We start from the raw sequence: 13223 nt of genomic DNA on the forward strand, positions 1-13223 counted from the left end.
ATTGAAACCTCGAAAAATATGGCCCACGCACTAATTCTAGGAGCCTCAGGGATTTCGGGCTGGTCACTTCTAAATCAGGCCCGAAACTACCCCAGTGCCACTACTTTCACCCGCATCACCGGCACCACCAACCGCCCTCTTTCGTTGGAACAGGCCCAGATTCCCGCGGACCCACGTCTTCTTATTGCTTCTGGAATTGATTTTACCAAGTCACTGGAGGAGGTGGTGCATTCACTCAAGGATAAAATCCCCGACGTTCATACAGTTACACATGCATTCTTCACAGGTGAGAAGCAATCTTATCACGGGGATTATGACGAAGATGTTGAAATCGGAGCAGCCTACATCCAGACGAACGATTTCCAAAGTTTAAGGGAGAAAAACACACACTTGTTAGACATCGCTATCACAGCCATTGACCAGGTCTCTCCCAACTTGAAGGCTGTTATCCTACAGACAGGCGGTAAAGGGTACATGTTTGTGTGCCAGTCTTCCGCAGCACGTTTCTGACGGTTTTCACACATAGGTACGGTCTTGAATTTCCTAAAGAGCTCGACATCAAGGTCCCCCTGCGAGAGGACTTGCCCCGCATTCCGGAGCCCTGGGCCAGCAACATCTTCTACTACACCCAGTACGACCGATTGAAACAACTGTCGGAAGGCAAGTCATGGACCTTCTCTGAGATACGACCAGATGGAATCGTGGGATTTACTCCTACCATCAACCCGATGAACATGGCTCAGGGCATCGGCATTTACCTTACCATCTATCGAGCCGTTAACGGCGCTGGCGCTACCGTTCCCTTTCCTGGCCGTGACCACGGATACTATTCGAGACATTCGGACACTTTCCAGGACATTTTGTCCAGAATGGAAATCTTTGCTGCCGTTAACATCGACAAATGCGGCCACGGAGGCGTCTTCAACGTTGCGAACGGGAAGGCAGTTTCGTGGTCGCAGGTGTGGCCGGGGTTGTGCTCTCATTTCGGGCTTGTAGGCGAGGCCCCCGTGGCCAACTCGATGAAAATGGAGGACTTTGTCAAGGAGCACAAGGACGAGTGGTTGGCGCTTGCCAGGAAACACGGCGTCAATGAGAAGCTCGTTGACCAGTATGGATGGGGTTTTCTTCACTTCATGTTGGTTGATTTTGATTTTGACAGGCATTACGATCTCTCGAGGTCCCGTGAGGTGGGATTTCTTGAGGAGATTGATACTGTGAAGAGCTATGTCTTGTCTTGGGAGCGGATGAGGGCTGCCAAGCAGCTTCCGCCATTGTAAATGATAGTGCTGGACAGATACGACAGAGAAATGCTTTTGCTTGCTGTTCCTAAAAATCATCATGCGTGAACATGATGGTTTCATATATCAGTGTTTGTCACGATTATGCGCAACAAAAACATTCTCAAAAATTGCGTTTCTAAGTAGATTTTTAAGATACGTGTTATAAGGCTGGAATATATATATTTGATTTAGTATGTTCAGTGAAAATCAATGTTAAAGGGATACGGTTCTGAATCCTTAGGGTAACGTGACAAGAGTTTTCTTCCATCCTAATACATATTGCAGTCTGTAATGCTTAAAAGCATCTAATTATTCGACATGGAAATAGTATTACAACAGAACTTTATCTGTCCCTACTCCACGTTATCCATGTTATTCATCCATGATTGTTTATGCAACTTTCACAGAAAGGTGTGATACTTCCTGCAAAACCACCATCAGTCATGCTCAGCTTGAAGTTCGTTTTCCCTCGTTTTAACAGAATACGTTCTCAACCTTGTCAGCAAGGATTCGCAATCCCAATCTGGATCCATCAAGAGCTTCACTTCGCCTCCATGCAGTTCCACAAGCTCAATTATATTCATATTCCCTATATCCAGATTGGTCCAACTCGATTTCCATGATGGACCCCGTTCCCTACCCCACGCTACCCCCCACGACACCATCTCTCCCACAAGACCCTCTAACTCATCGTCCATGTTTGACCAATCTACGGCTGGCAACTCAATCCCATTGTCACTGGCAAGTTTGAAGAGCAGCTCACCGGCCTCCTTGACTAGCTCACTCGTGCCAAAATCTCGGTCAACTAGAATGGTGCTACCTTCATCGACGCTCTTACGGTCGGCAAAGTAGTAAAAGGCATTGTACTCGCGTTCTCTTTCTGCTTCTCTCTTTTTATAGAGATGCAGCATGTCTTTTTCAAGGGTGCCGTCGGTTTTAGAGGTCCACTCGACAAGTTGAGGGTGAAGCCACGAGTCGTCAAAGCCGTCCACTGGCTCCGAAATGGCTTTTAGGTAATTCGCTTCTTCGGAAGGGGTCAGCTTAGTGAGCAGGTAAATTTTAACGTATTCCTGAGGAATCTCCTCGTTTTCTGTGTCGGCCATTTTAAAGAGCCGCTGATGATTGTGATGTTGGCCAATGTCAAGAATATCAAGAATGCTTGAGGTTGCCAAGACGCCTGTCGTGACAAGTGAGTATGGGCTGATTGACGAAGCACAACAAATAGACCAGAATGACAAGGGTTTCGGCTGCTTTGTAATTATGACGACATTGATGCTAGTACCAAGTAAGCAGATGAGACTCTCGTGTTAGGCAGGCCAAGTATTGGGTAGCCTTTCGCATACGACAGCTGACATACCTGCTGCACTATGAGGGCTATTTATTGGTCAAACTAGAGCAATCCATCGATCGAATCCTTTTCGGGTAGATAACTGCAAGTCCCATGCCGCCTCATCCTACCTTACGCCTGGGATTGTTGCAGCTAACCCTTCGTGCCATTGATCTGCCAGGTTTTTCCATTTTCATATTGAGACCGAGGCATCACATTTGAAAAGATAGAATAGCAAACCGTGTTCCAGAGACCCAGCCATTTGTGAAGCGAACTAATAGATGGGGCAAGAAACTAATGGCCGGAAGCTTTGATACAGGTTGAAGAGCCTCGAAGTATGGTTACCTGAAATGGGCTCAGGCAAGCGATCTAATTAATTGTATGGAACATGAAAAAAGTATGCACTTTGCTCGAATAACCACTTTAAAAGCTGTTGGAAACTTGGCCTCGACTGGAAAATGGTCATTGAACATTCAAACAACGACCAATAACCGTTGCAGACAGTCCTTAGTTCCAGGGCACTCACAGCGCATATTCATGGGTACTCGAGATTTTTTCTCTTTCGTCTAATATAAGAACACTCAAAGAAATTCGATTGCCTATAGAAACTTGGGATATGATACCCCGTATTTGTTTTAACCCTGAACTCCGTTTGACCCTACGTGCGAGGGCATCATGCTGCAATAGCTGCCTAACCAACCCCAACGCCAATGCCATGAAATGCCCCAGTTCCATCATAAATCAACAATCCCTCCAAATGACCTTAGAAAGCTTAGCAGACATCAAGGGTAGGGCACGCGGTATCGACAATTCTCAGCGCCTGATTCGGTCTCAGTACGCGCTGAAACATTGCCGCACCCCTCTTCTCGTTCCTCTTGACCTTCGCAGTCGCCTGCACCTCATTCTTATTCTCCTCTTCGCCGTCTTGCTCCTCCTCAACCGGATCGACAAAAGCAAGCTTGCTCCGCGTCCAAGCAGCAGCGACTCTGGCCGTCTCCTGGATTGCCCTCTCGCCGAGCGTGAAGGGAGAGTGGAAGAGATAGTCCCCAGGTTTCTCGCAGGCAGAGTAATCTCCTGGCGCTTCAGGCGTCTCCCCGGTCTTGGCCCAAATACAGGGGATCCAAGCCTCGGCGTAGTAAACCTGGCCATCCTCCGTCCTGTTTCCGCGACCGGTGGAGTCCGTGAGCCTGTGTTGTCTCATCTGCCTTTCAATAATCGCCTCTCTCACAAACGTCGCGGAATCCACCTGGGCTCCAACACGCCTAGGGAAAGGGACCCTTATCGCCGCCGTTACGGTTGGTGCCTCCGAGTCCTTGGCATCGCGACGGCGACGGGACGCTACTCGCCGCTTAGAGGGAACATATCCAAACTGGCCCTTTTCCTCGCCCTCCTTAGGCTCCGGGTCTGGTGTACGCATCCACTCGTCCATGCGCCCCTTGATCTCCGAGTTCCATCGGTCAGTGAGATGCGCCGCATTGGTCATTTGCTCAGCCTTGGTGTGCGGGCTCGGGGGGCTTTGTCTTTGTGCGTGCCATCCTGGTGTCAAAGAGATGTCGAAAAGCTCCGGGATGATGACCCTAAAGTTTTCCACCTCGCGCTCGTCGACCGCATCTCCTGATTTGTCGGCCTTGTTCAACTTCTGGATGAGTTCGGCGTTCTGGTAGGCCCAAAAGTCGGAGAACGCGGCCGATTCCGTGTACAGAGACGCTTGATAAACCCTCTCTATCTGCACAAACAGTTCGCGAACGGCAAGATCGATGATGCCCTGACCCAGTTCTCGAGGAAGCGTCGCGAGCGTCCAGACATCCCAGGTGCCGAAACTGAAGACCCAAACGGTCTCTTTCGGGACGTCTTTGGGCGGGGGCTGCGCGAGGAACTGATCGACTTGGGCGGTTACATCGGCAATTGCCTCGGCGAGGGGAAACTGCTCTAGAATGAAATCGTAGTTATATCCTGGCGCCTTTTCTTGATCGAGCTCGCGGGTGACTTTGTCGATAGTCGCATTGTAATGCCTGTGCGAGGTAAGGGCCTGGGTTGGGAGGCTGATCTGGGGGATGAGGGTGTGGTGTGATGAGCAAGAGAGCTAAACTTTGTCAGTAATGCGAACATTGAGAGTCAGAGAAAAGCAAAACGCACTTCTTCGCAGAGCCACTCAGTCCATCCCTTATCCTTGCCATTTGAAGGCGTCGCAATGTCGGGGGAACCGAAAGCGACCAGTCTCACACCTCCAGGACGACCGTTGCCGACCGGCTCATCGCTCTTGCCGAACGGTGACCATGACCATCTTGACCCAGATGTCAGGAGATCTGACGACGGCGAGGTGAAGAATTTGCCGAGCAGGATGAGGGCAAAGAAGGCAAGGATAAGCTGGATGACCAACCGCGGGCCGCCTCGCAGCACACGTGTTGACAGAAAGCCGAGCAGGGTCTTGAAAGTCAGTTCGCAATGGTCAAAAGGTTTTCCGTTGCCACAGGCCATCGGTGAAGATGACCGCCTCTCGTGGCGGGGGAGTTCCTTGGACATGTTGTGGTTGTGTCTCGGTTGGCTTGGTGTTTTAGTACTCTTTTCTAATGTAGGAGTTCATCCGCTGCGATGCGTCGACAAGCCGACCGGGAAGGATGTTAGTATTTGTTATTTGCTGTGCTTTCTTCCCTCCTCTTGTAGATGTCTTCGACCAAATAGTAGACCAAATACACTTTGTGTATTCGTGGGTATTCGTAGTATGAGTGGCACTTCTGCTTCCAAAACAGGAAACCGATCGTGTGCAGATGCTGCAACGTTGGTGGTGACGCCGTGCCAAGCCGGCAGTCAATAGACCAGAAAGTCAATTGATGCCAAGAGATGTGAATTGGATGGGAATTTAAAAATGCGATTGGGGGTGTCTTAACTTTGCTGGTTTTCAAAAGAGCAAAAGTCAAAACGAAACAAAAGAAACGGGAAACCAGGACAAGTGATCGTCACAGGTGATAAAGGGTTCTGGAGAAGGTGGGAAAGGAGACAAAGCAAAGACATGGGAGATGATGAAGATGGGCAGATGGTGACTTCAAAAAGGCTTCTAGACCCTCTTCATTCAACGGACATCAGACCAGGGGATGTGACCCAGCAGCAACATTCTCTTACTAGGCGCAACCAGCTGGCAATGCGCACTAGCAAAGGTAAGAGTACATACACACTGGTTAGCACTCCATAGAGGCAAAACTGCAAAGACAGGGCCCAAGAGGCATTCACCGTCATCCCAGGCGCGTACACGCAATGATTGGAGGGGGAGGGGCGGAAAAGGCTTCAACCCGCGGCATCTGGTGGCCCCCTCGACATCCATAAACCTGGGATGAACCGGGGACGAGGAGGCCCCGTTGCTGAGTGGTGGACGACCTGTCGTTGTGCCATCCTTGCTTTGATGTGCAGTCGTCGTCAGCTCAAGTGGAGACCATCATCTGAACCGGTTGAGAGCCAACGTCTGTGTGGCTGCGGTCCTAAAGCCCTGCGACGGCGGTAAGCCATCCGGTGTGTGGGTGGATGGAGAGGAGAGAGACTCAGGGGCTTGCAAACATACATGCTTCCAGGAGGCTGGAGAATGTAATGGTGGTTGTAGCAAGTTACTTGCTTGTGTTTCGATCCCGTCGTAGCCGTGTCATATTTCCTGGGCGTTCCGCTGTCCCTGAAAAAGTACTTGTTGTCTTCAACCCCCTTCGAAATGCTTCTGAGCTGTACTTCTTCTTACTACTTTGAAGTCCTGGGAATGAAAAGACGCTTATCGCCATTGACAACGTCCAACTCGACAAGAACTGGGTTGATGCAGGCGAGAGGTGGACTTGGAGAATCCTGCTCACATCGATTCTCAACGGGTCATGACTTTGAGGATTCTCCACATCCCGCAAGCCCTGTCCGGTTCCGCTGCGGAGACTCCATTTCCCGCCCTAAAGTCCATGAGCCCAGCTTCTGGCAAAGCATCACGCGAGTGATTTCGCAGTTGAGTAAAGGCCGAGAGCAAATGACTGAAATCTTTGCATGGATTACGGCGTGAATATGCACCTTCAGGGTTCACTTGCAGACGTTTAAGAAGAAGCGTAAAATTGGTCCTCTAATTTCCTCCCCCAGAAAAGTCTTGACAAGCTTGGCTGTAACACATAATGGTTACATGCAGTAACTGATCGACGCGAACAGTCGCTCCGAGTTAACCGGACAGCCGCTACCAAGAGTTCTTTCAACTCCTACCTCTGGGCTGCTTGTCATGAACCAAGCCCCAAGGCCAGAAACGGTGTTTCTTTGTAGGCCAGCCCAAGCCCGCCACGACGAAGAGTGCGCCATCGATGCGTGTCTGTGCCGTTTGCCGGGTCTAGAGCTACGGGGCGAGCCCGAGCAGCCCAAAACAAAAATGGCTCCAAATTCTCCATGTACCTAATGTATAGACCCCTGTACCAACCCCCGAGAGCGCCGCCCCTCCAAAGTCTCAGCACACGTCATTCTAGCTGTCTCCAAGTAAATTCCTGTCCCCATTCTGCTTTAATGCCCCTAGGCCCGAAGAAATACTCGACGGAGCCAACACGTTCATCAAGGGTGTTCCACAGTAGTTTTCACTTTGAAACAAACTTCGATCTAGAGAGATTGAAGAATAAGCCCTTTTTTCCACGTCAGCTTTTGTCCTCCAATCGTCCGGCCATCCATCCTTTCCCTCGCCTGTGTCCCTCCGAGGTATGCCAATTCGGTCGTGCCGTCCGGGGCCGCAGCCCGCTCGGTCATGCGCCGTTGCCGTGGTCCGCCCACTTCCCGGCTTAAATTGGTGGCTTCGCCGTCGTCGTCACTCTTTTCCCACAGACCTCATCGTTCTCTTCAACTCCGCCACCTTAAATCAGTCAAGACTAATCTGATATTTGCGTGCCGACAGTGACAGAAAGAGGCTCAGCTGCACTTGTTGCCTATGTTTATTCGTACACTACAAGATTACTATCCACATACAAAGCTTTCCCGGAAGAAACCCAGCCCAACTACGCGTCGCCTTAATATGAGGGGAGTATCCTAAATCACGCCTTGCTTACCCCGACCTTCTCCGTTCCTAGTGCAACTATACGTCCCGAGTCTCTGCCAGTGGTACACTCCCGTTCCGCTCATGATCCAGAAACCCTCCAGTCATGTGCACATCGTCCACACGCGTTCCCATTTTAGAACGCCCCTTCCAGATATGCCCCCGTTACGGCCAACCCAAGCGCCATCGTGAAGGGGTACTTTTGCGGGAAATCCGGACCGCCGAATTCAGGGTCCCGGCCGGATGTGCCTGGGTACAGAAGAGACGCCCATCCGGCGACCCAGTAGATGGACCCCAAGAACCCTGCGATCCGGAAGGATTCTTTGGCCAAAGCAGGCGTCGCGTGCGTCCGCCACGTGAAGAAGAGCGTCGCGACTCCCAGGATGAAGGAGAGTGACATAGTTTGTGCATTGTGGAATCTGCAGACCGGTCAGCTCGCCGTCGCGACCCCTACCGGGCCAATGGCATTCGACATGTGATCTAGACTCACTTAGCGTGGGGAGGCCATCGCGGGTTGTGGATGTGCGTCTCATTCCAATCGGCGATAAACGCACCGCAGAGGAGGAAGATACCGTCGAGCGTCAAGCAAACGCGGCCGAACATCTTGGAGACGTGTTCACGCGAAGACGTGGAGTCTGGTTCACTTTAAAAATGCAGGCCTAAAACGAGTTGCTATATCATGTGAGAGACATGCCACTACAAGAAGTTTGGAACGAGAGGGCCGCAAGCTCTTTAAACCCACCATCAACGTCATCTGTCACCCACATCCAATCTTTCTCACGGCCGTGTCTCACTACAATCACCGCCAAAGCGCGCGCTTTGCTTCGCGCTCCGATGAACGCGAGCCTTCATACATACGAGTCACCTACTCTGGCGTGGGGTGTGCCAATGGCTGCTTTTTTCCCCTCACCGCCGGACTTTGGGGATCTCCGGTCGTAGCGGGCTCCGAAATCGATGTGACTGATGCACGTTTATGTGTTACGGTTAGTTCCGGTGCGACTTCGGATGGACCATGTTACAAATACGCGCGCGCAGGCTGAGAAATATCATTCTGGCGAATACGATGTTCCCCTTTTGCTTCAGTATTATGGCGCATGGCGGCTCAATTATCATGATCTTCCGTTAGATGAAGACTATCAAAAGATATTTTCATGGAAACGCGCATTATGCTATTCTCTAAGTCCATGTCCTAGGTCTTTAGAGTGTAAGATACAAACGGCAAAAACCATGAGAGACAGGGCAGGGGCTGAGCATGAAAAACCTGGTCGAATCGAGCCGATGGCAATCATTTGGATTGTAGCTGGCCGGATAGCTCCGCCTGATGAGTTTCCGCCCCATGTCATAGCCAGCATATTAGAATGAGTAATGCGTGGCCAGTAGCCTCTCAAACATTTCTTGCTGTCGAAAAGTTCCGTTTCATCAGTCTTTGGGATGGGATTGAAAACCCGATGTCGGGAGTAGAGGCTGATGCAGGACGCAGGAACCGGAGCCGCTCCGGACCGGTAGACCCCTTCCTGGGCACGGCATGGGCCTTGATCATCTTCCGCCCCGGTAAAATAGCTAAAACAGCTAGCCCGATCTTGATGTTCATATTCATCAATGCAACAGCAATTGTATATTCACAAGCTTTCCGCATGTTGTTGACATCTGTGATGGAACTTTCCCCAATAGTTGTCGGACATGCAAAGCCTTGCACAGTTCAGAGTTTTATTAGAACGGTCGGACTAGTCTGGGCCAAAGAACTTTGCTCAACACCCCATGCTTCGCTCCCGCTCTTCCGCGCTAAAACATGAAGAATACGTATGTTTATTCGATGTACAGAACGAAATATGGAAATCCAACCCGAGAGCAGCCCGTCCTCGAGCCGGCACATCCTGGCATGGCCAATGATTATTTTCTTCTTCCGTTGGCGCTTGGAGAGTACAGGACTGAGGAGCTTCAGAAAGGTGACTCTCGGACTTGGATTGGGGAAATGGTCGTGCGGCAACTGATCATTATGACGCACCTCAATCTCAAACATCACCAGAGAGCTCATCCTTACAACTGGGCTCAAGCTCCAGGACCTTAATCGAGCTTGTTCTCACCTCGGTCATTCTCTCACCTACTACAACATCTCGCATTATCTTACCATTGCCATTGAAAGGTTGAGCTGAGCTTCAATCATTCCAATTCAACCGAGTATCGCAGATCATCACCATCACCACGATGTCGACAAGAAAAGTACTTATCTTGGGCGCGACCGGAAAGCAAGGCGCCGCTGTCATCGACGCCCTCCTTTCTCTCCCCAAACGCACCACCTCTCTCGAACTTCTCGCTCTCACCCGTAATCCCGCGTCTGCAAAGATCCAATCTCTTACCGAAGCCGCGAAACCAAAGGGTGTGACCATCACCCCCGTTGAGGGCGACATCAAAGCTTCTCCGAGCCCCGTGTTCCGCGCGCATCCGAGTATCGATACATCATTCATCGTAACCACCCCAGGAAACGAGGATGTGGCAGGAAAAGCTTGGGTTGACGCGTCCATCGACGCTGGAGCCTCTCAAATCGTGCTGACGTCCGTTGACCGCGGCGGCGAGGACAAGTCCTGGACGAACCCTACCAACATCCCTCATTTCTACCAAAAGCACGAGATCGAGCTGCACCTTCGCGACCGCGCAGACGAATTGGAGAAGAACGGGAGAAAGCTGAAGTGGACCATCCTCCGGCCAACGGCTTTCATGGATAATACCAACCCGGGGACCTTCGGGAAGGTGTTTGCGGCGATGTGGTCCACTCTCCCCGCCGATCGACCCCTGCAGTTTGTGTCCGTCAGGGACATTGGCCTATTCGCCGCCGGCGCCATCGCGGAGCCGGAGAAGTGGGACCGGAGGGCAGTTTCGCTTGCTGGGGATGATATCACATATGCAAAGGCGAGGGAGGTGTTTAAGAATGTCGTCGGGAGCGAGATGCCTCAGACATACACCATTTTTGGACAGGGCATGATGTGGGCGATTTCGGATGTCGGCAGGATGTTTGATTTCTTCAAGAGAGAGGGTTACGGAGCTGACATTCAGATGCTCAGGAGAGAGCAGCCCAAGTTGCAGGATTTTGAAACTTGGTTGAAGGAAAGCAGTGGATGGAGTAAGGAAAAGAGCGAGATTTGAGGTAAATCGCCTTTCATTTCTCCCTTGCTTTCCTCTGGTTTTACCTGACCTGTGTCTTACTAGCTCATGCGGCACTGATGCCGCAGGTGATGGCATTGAATTGAACTTATTCTCAGTGTGACTATCGATTTTCCGCAGTCCTCAAGATGGTATCTCGTACATGTATGAACAAATCCGTTCTGTAATTTCCTTGACAACGCCGGCTGTTTTGTCAATCTGAAATAATTGTGTACATCACCATAACACAGCCTCGTTGAAAGAGGCAGACGGCGTCGCCTAAGAAATAAACGAGCAAATCATCTTTAAGCCAGCATCACACGGCAGAACGGCCGGGGCCATGTGACGAGATAAGCCGCCCACATTGGATTTTATCCAAGGCACACGTCATTACTCCTTGCTGTGCCGCTCGACGAGCCAGACTTATTTCATCCTGTTTACCTTGGACTTTTGCAAAAATTGAATCCTTCAATCACTGACTGCCGTCATCGAGACCTACATCATCGCCCAGAACTGCTATACCGAGTATTTAATTCCTCGTTGGTTCTGCGACTCGGGCCAGAATGGGCTCGCCAAGCCGATTTGAACCCCCCCCCCCCCTCTGCAGGCACTGCCGCTCAATTAAGAAATGGTTTGACGCCCGACGACATGGTCATGTCGCCCGGTTTGTGCTTACCTAGGTGCATGAAATAAGGCCGCATAGGTGCTTGGATCTGCGAGCCGGGTAAAGAAGGTTAATTACCTTGTTTTTTATACATCTCCTGATTGTCGGTATGTAGGTAGTTAAAGCAAAACATTCCTCCATCATTCTCTTCAACTTTGCAAGTCTGCAAGTGAGGTGAAGCAAACTCAATAAAACGAAAAAAATCCAGTACACCAGAGGGCCAACCAAACAAACCGCCATCATGCCTACCGTCACAGAAACCTCCCAGATTGGCTTTTCCAACATCGGGCCTCTGACGACCGTCTTCACCCCGCCCGCTGCCTGCGCAACCGCCGCGCCTGACCTATGGCTCGCCATGTCCGATGAGGAAATGACTAGTCGCGTGAGGCCCTTTTTCAAGAAAGAATGTGAACCGAAACTTCTTGACGAGTGCTATGCCTCTGGCTTGGTGGATGGCGCGGCATATTCGTCGGCCGTATCGGTCGGTTACCCCGGCTTAGGCGTTATCGGCTACTTCTCTCCCGCGAGCGCTTGTCCGCATGCCCACACAACCGTCGGCGTGGCCTCCAAAGGCGAGGATGGGAAGGTCAGTTCGTCGGGCATTTTTGTGCCGCCTGTGGTCACCGAGGGCTCGCAGTCAGACCTTTGGCTGCAAAACCCGCCGTTGAATGTGATGATGGAGGTTTTGGATAAGAATGAAACTGCCATCATTTGCTGTCCTCAGTAAGTTTTTGTTCGACCAGTCACATAATGAGTAATATCTAATAAATACACAGGGACTATACGGTAGGATTCAACGGCGGCTGCTTCTCTCGCGTTGCGGATTCTGTTTATGGGGAGAAGACAGCATGTAACCGGGTGAGAGATGGGGGTTACACTCGCGTCACTGCCACCTTCACCTACAATGACACTGTCGTCACGGGTGTTGTCGTTTCCGTCGTGGCGACTAGTCAGGCCATAATCACCAGGACCTCGACGTTGACCGATTCCTATATTTCGGAGAGCTTTTATGCTGTCGCTTCTCAGCCGGCGTACACCCTGATCCACGGAGGAGCTGTACAGGAGACGACTGGTACTAGCGGCACAGCGGCTCCTACGCAGACGGGGGCTAGTGGGGCTAATGGTTTCTGGATGACGACTTCTGGAGGCGGTGTTGGTGTTCTGGCGACTGTCTGGGCGTTTGCCGCACTTGCTGGTGTTGCACTTGTCTTACCTTTGTAAAGCTCCTAAGGGTGGATTTAAATGTATAATTTACTGTGGGACGATTTATCGGACTATGTTTACGTATGCGGTCTTCCATTTGGACCATTCATAGTTGCCAATCGTGAAAACGCTTCGCATCAAACGCAGTACTTGTTAGTCAGTACGGGCGCGCATAAAATACTGTCGTGTCAGGTCCAACTGTTGATAATCTACGACAATGCAATTTAGGAGAGTTTGTCAATGTTTTGGAATATTAACCATTGACGGATGGTGTGTGAAGAGACCACGAGCTGGTACATGCGTCAGTGTACTATTAAGCTTGCGGCACTGAGTCTTAATCTACAAAATCTACGTCAACTTACAAGCACTAGAAAGGCTTCAACAATTCAATAGGGACTCAAATCATGGGCTACCGAAAGCAACGTTGTTATCTGAATAACATCGAAAGTGCCGGAACGCAGGACTGTTGGGAATGGCCTTAATCTCAGGATCGCTCAAAAAGTGGGTGACAAAAAGGTCACGCTATGTAAAGTTGATAAAATGTTCGTTCTAGTGTGAACAGATGATAAATAAACCTGATAGATATTG

At 50.7% G+C, this 13223-nt stretch overlaps 6 protein-coding genes across 6 annotated transcripts; 3 read left to right on the top strand and 3 right to left on the bottom strand.

The window, feature by feature from the left end:
- Nucleotides 1-18: 18 nt before the first annotated feature.
- On the top strand, nucleotides 19-1277 carry CTRU02_211240 (sirq protein; the record flags this gene model as incomplete). Its single annotated transcript, XM_036720264.1, has 2 exons — nucleotides 19-470; nucleotides 527-1277. 2 exons carry the CDS (start codon nucleotides 19-21, stop codon nucleotides 1275-1277), a joined length of 1203 nt encoding a protein of 400 aa, XP_036588007.1.
- A 440-nt stretch (nucleotides 1278-1717) lies between these two features.
- CTRU02_211241 (uncharacterized protein) lies at nucleotides 1718-2383 on the bottom strand (the record flags this gene model as incomplete). The annotated part of the gene is made up of 1 exon (XM_036720265.1): nucleotides 1718-2383. The coding sequence occupies one exon, from the start codon at nucleotides 2381-2383 to the stop codon at nucleotides 1718-1720; it is 666 nt and encodes a 221-aa protein (XP_036588008.1).
- A 996-nt stretch (nucleotides 2384-3379) lies between these two features.
- Nucleotides 3380-5130, bottom strand: CTRU02_211242 (uncharacterized protein; the record flags this gene model as incomplete). The annotated part of the gene is made up of 2 exons (XM_036720266.1): nucleotides 3380-4690; nucleotides 4744-5130. The coding sequence occupies 2 exons, from the start codon at nucleotides 5128-5130 to the stop codon at nucleotides 3380-3382; spliced, it is 1698 nt and encodes a 565-aa protein (XP_036588009.1).
- Nucleotides 5131-7766: 2636 nt separating this feature from the next.
- CTRU02_211243 (uncharacterized protein) lies at nucleotides 7767-8233 on the bottom strand (the record flags this gene model as incomplete). Its single annotated transcript, XM_036720267.1, has 2 exons — nucleotides 7767-8049; nucleotides 8121-8233. 2 exons carry the CDS (start codon nucleotides 8231-8233, stop codon nucleotides 7767-7769), a joined length of 396 nt encoding a protein of 131 aa, XP_036588010.1.
- A 1602-nt stretch (nucleotides 8234-9835) lies between these two features.
- CTRU02_211244 (nucleoside-diphosphate-sugar epimerase family protein) lies at nucleotides 9836-10771 on the top strand (the record flags this gene model as incomplete). The annotated part of the gene is made up of 1 exon (XM_036720268.1): nucleotides 9836-10771. One exon carries the CDS (start codon nucleotides 9836-9838, stop codon nucleotides 10769-10771), a length of 936 nt encoding a protein of 311 aa, XP_036588011.1.
- A 902-nt stretch (nucleotides 10772-11673) lies between these two features.
- Nucleotides 11674-12653, top strand: CTRU02_211245 (uncharacterized protein; the record flags this gene model as incomplete). The annotated part of the gene is made up of 2 exons (XM_036720269.1): nucleotides 11674-12155; nucleotides 12209-12653. The coding sequence occupies 2 exons, from the start codon at nucleotides 11674-11676 to the stop codon at nucleotides 12651-12653; spliced, it is 927 nt and encodes a 308-aa protein (XP_036588012.1).
- Nucleotides 12654-13223: the final 570 nt, after the last annotated feature.

The sequence above is a fragment of the Colletotrichum truncatum genome (genome assembly GCF_014235925.2).
Source record: "Colletotrichum truncatum strain CMES1059 chromosome Unknown Contig_0007, whole genome shotgun sequence".
NCBI lineage: Eukaryota > Fungi > Ascomycota > Sordariomycetes > Glomerellales > Glomerellaceae > Colletotrichum > Colletotrichum truncatum.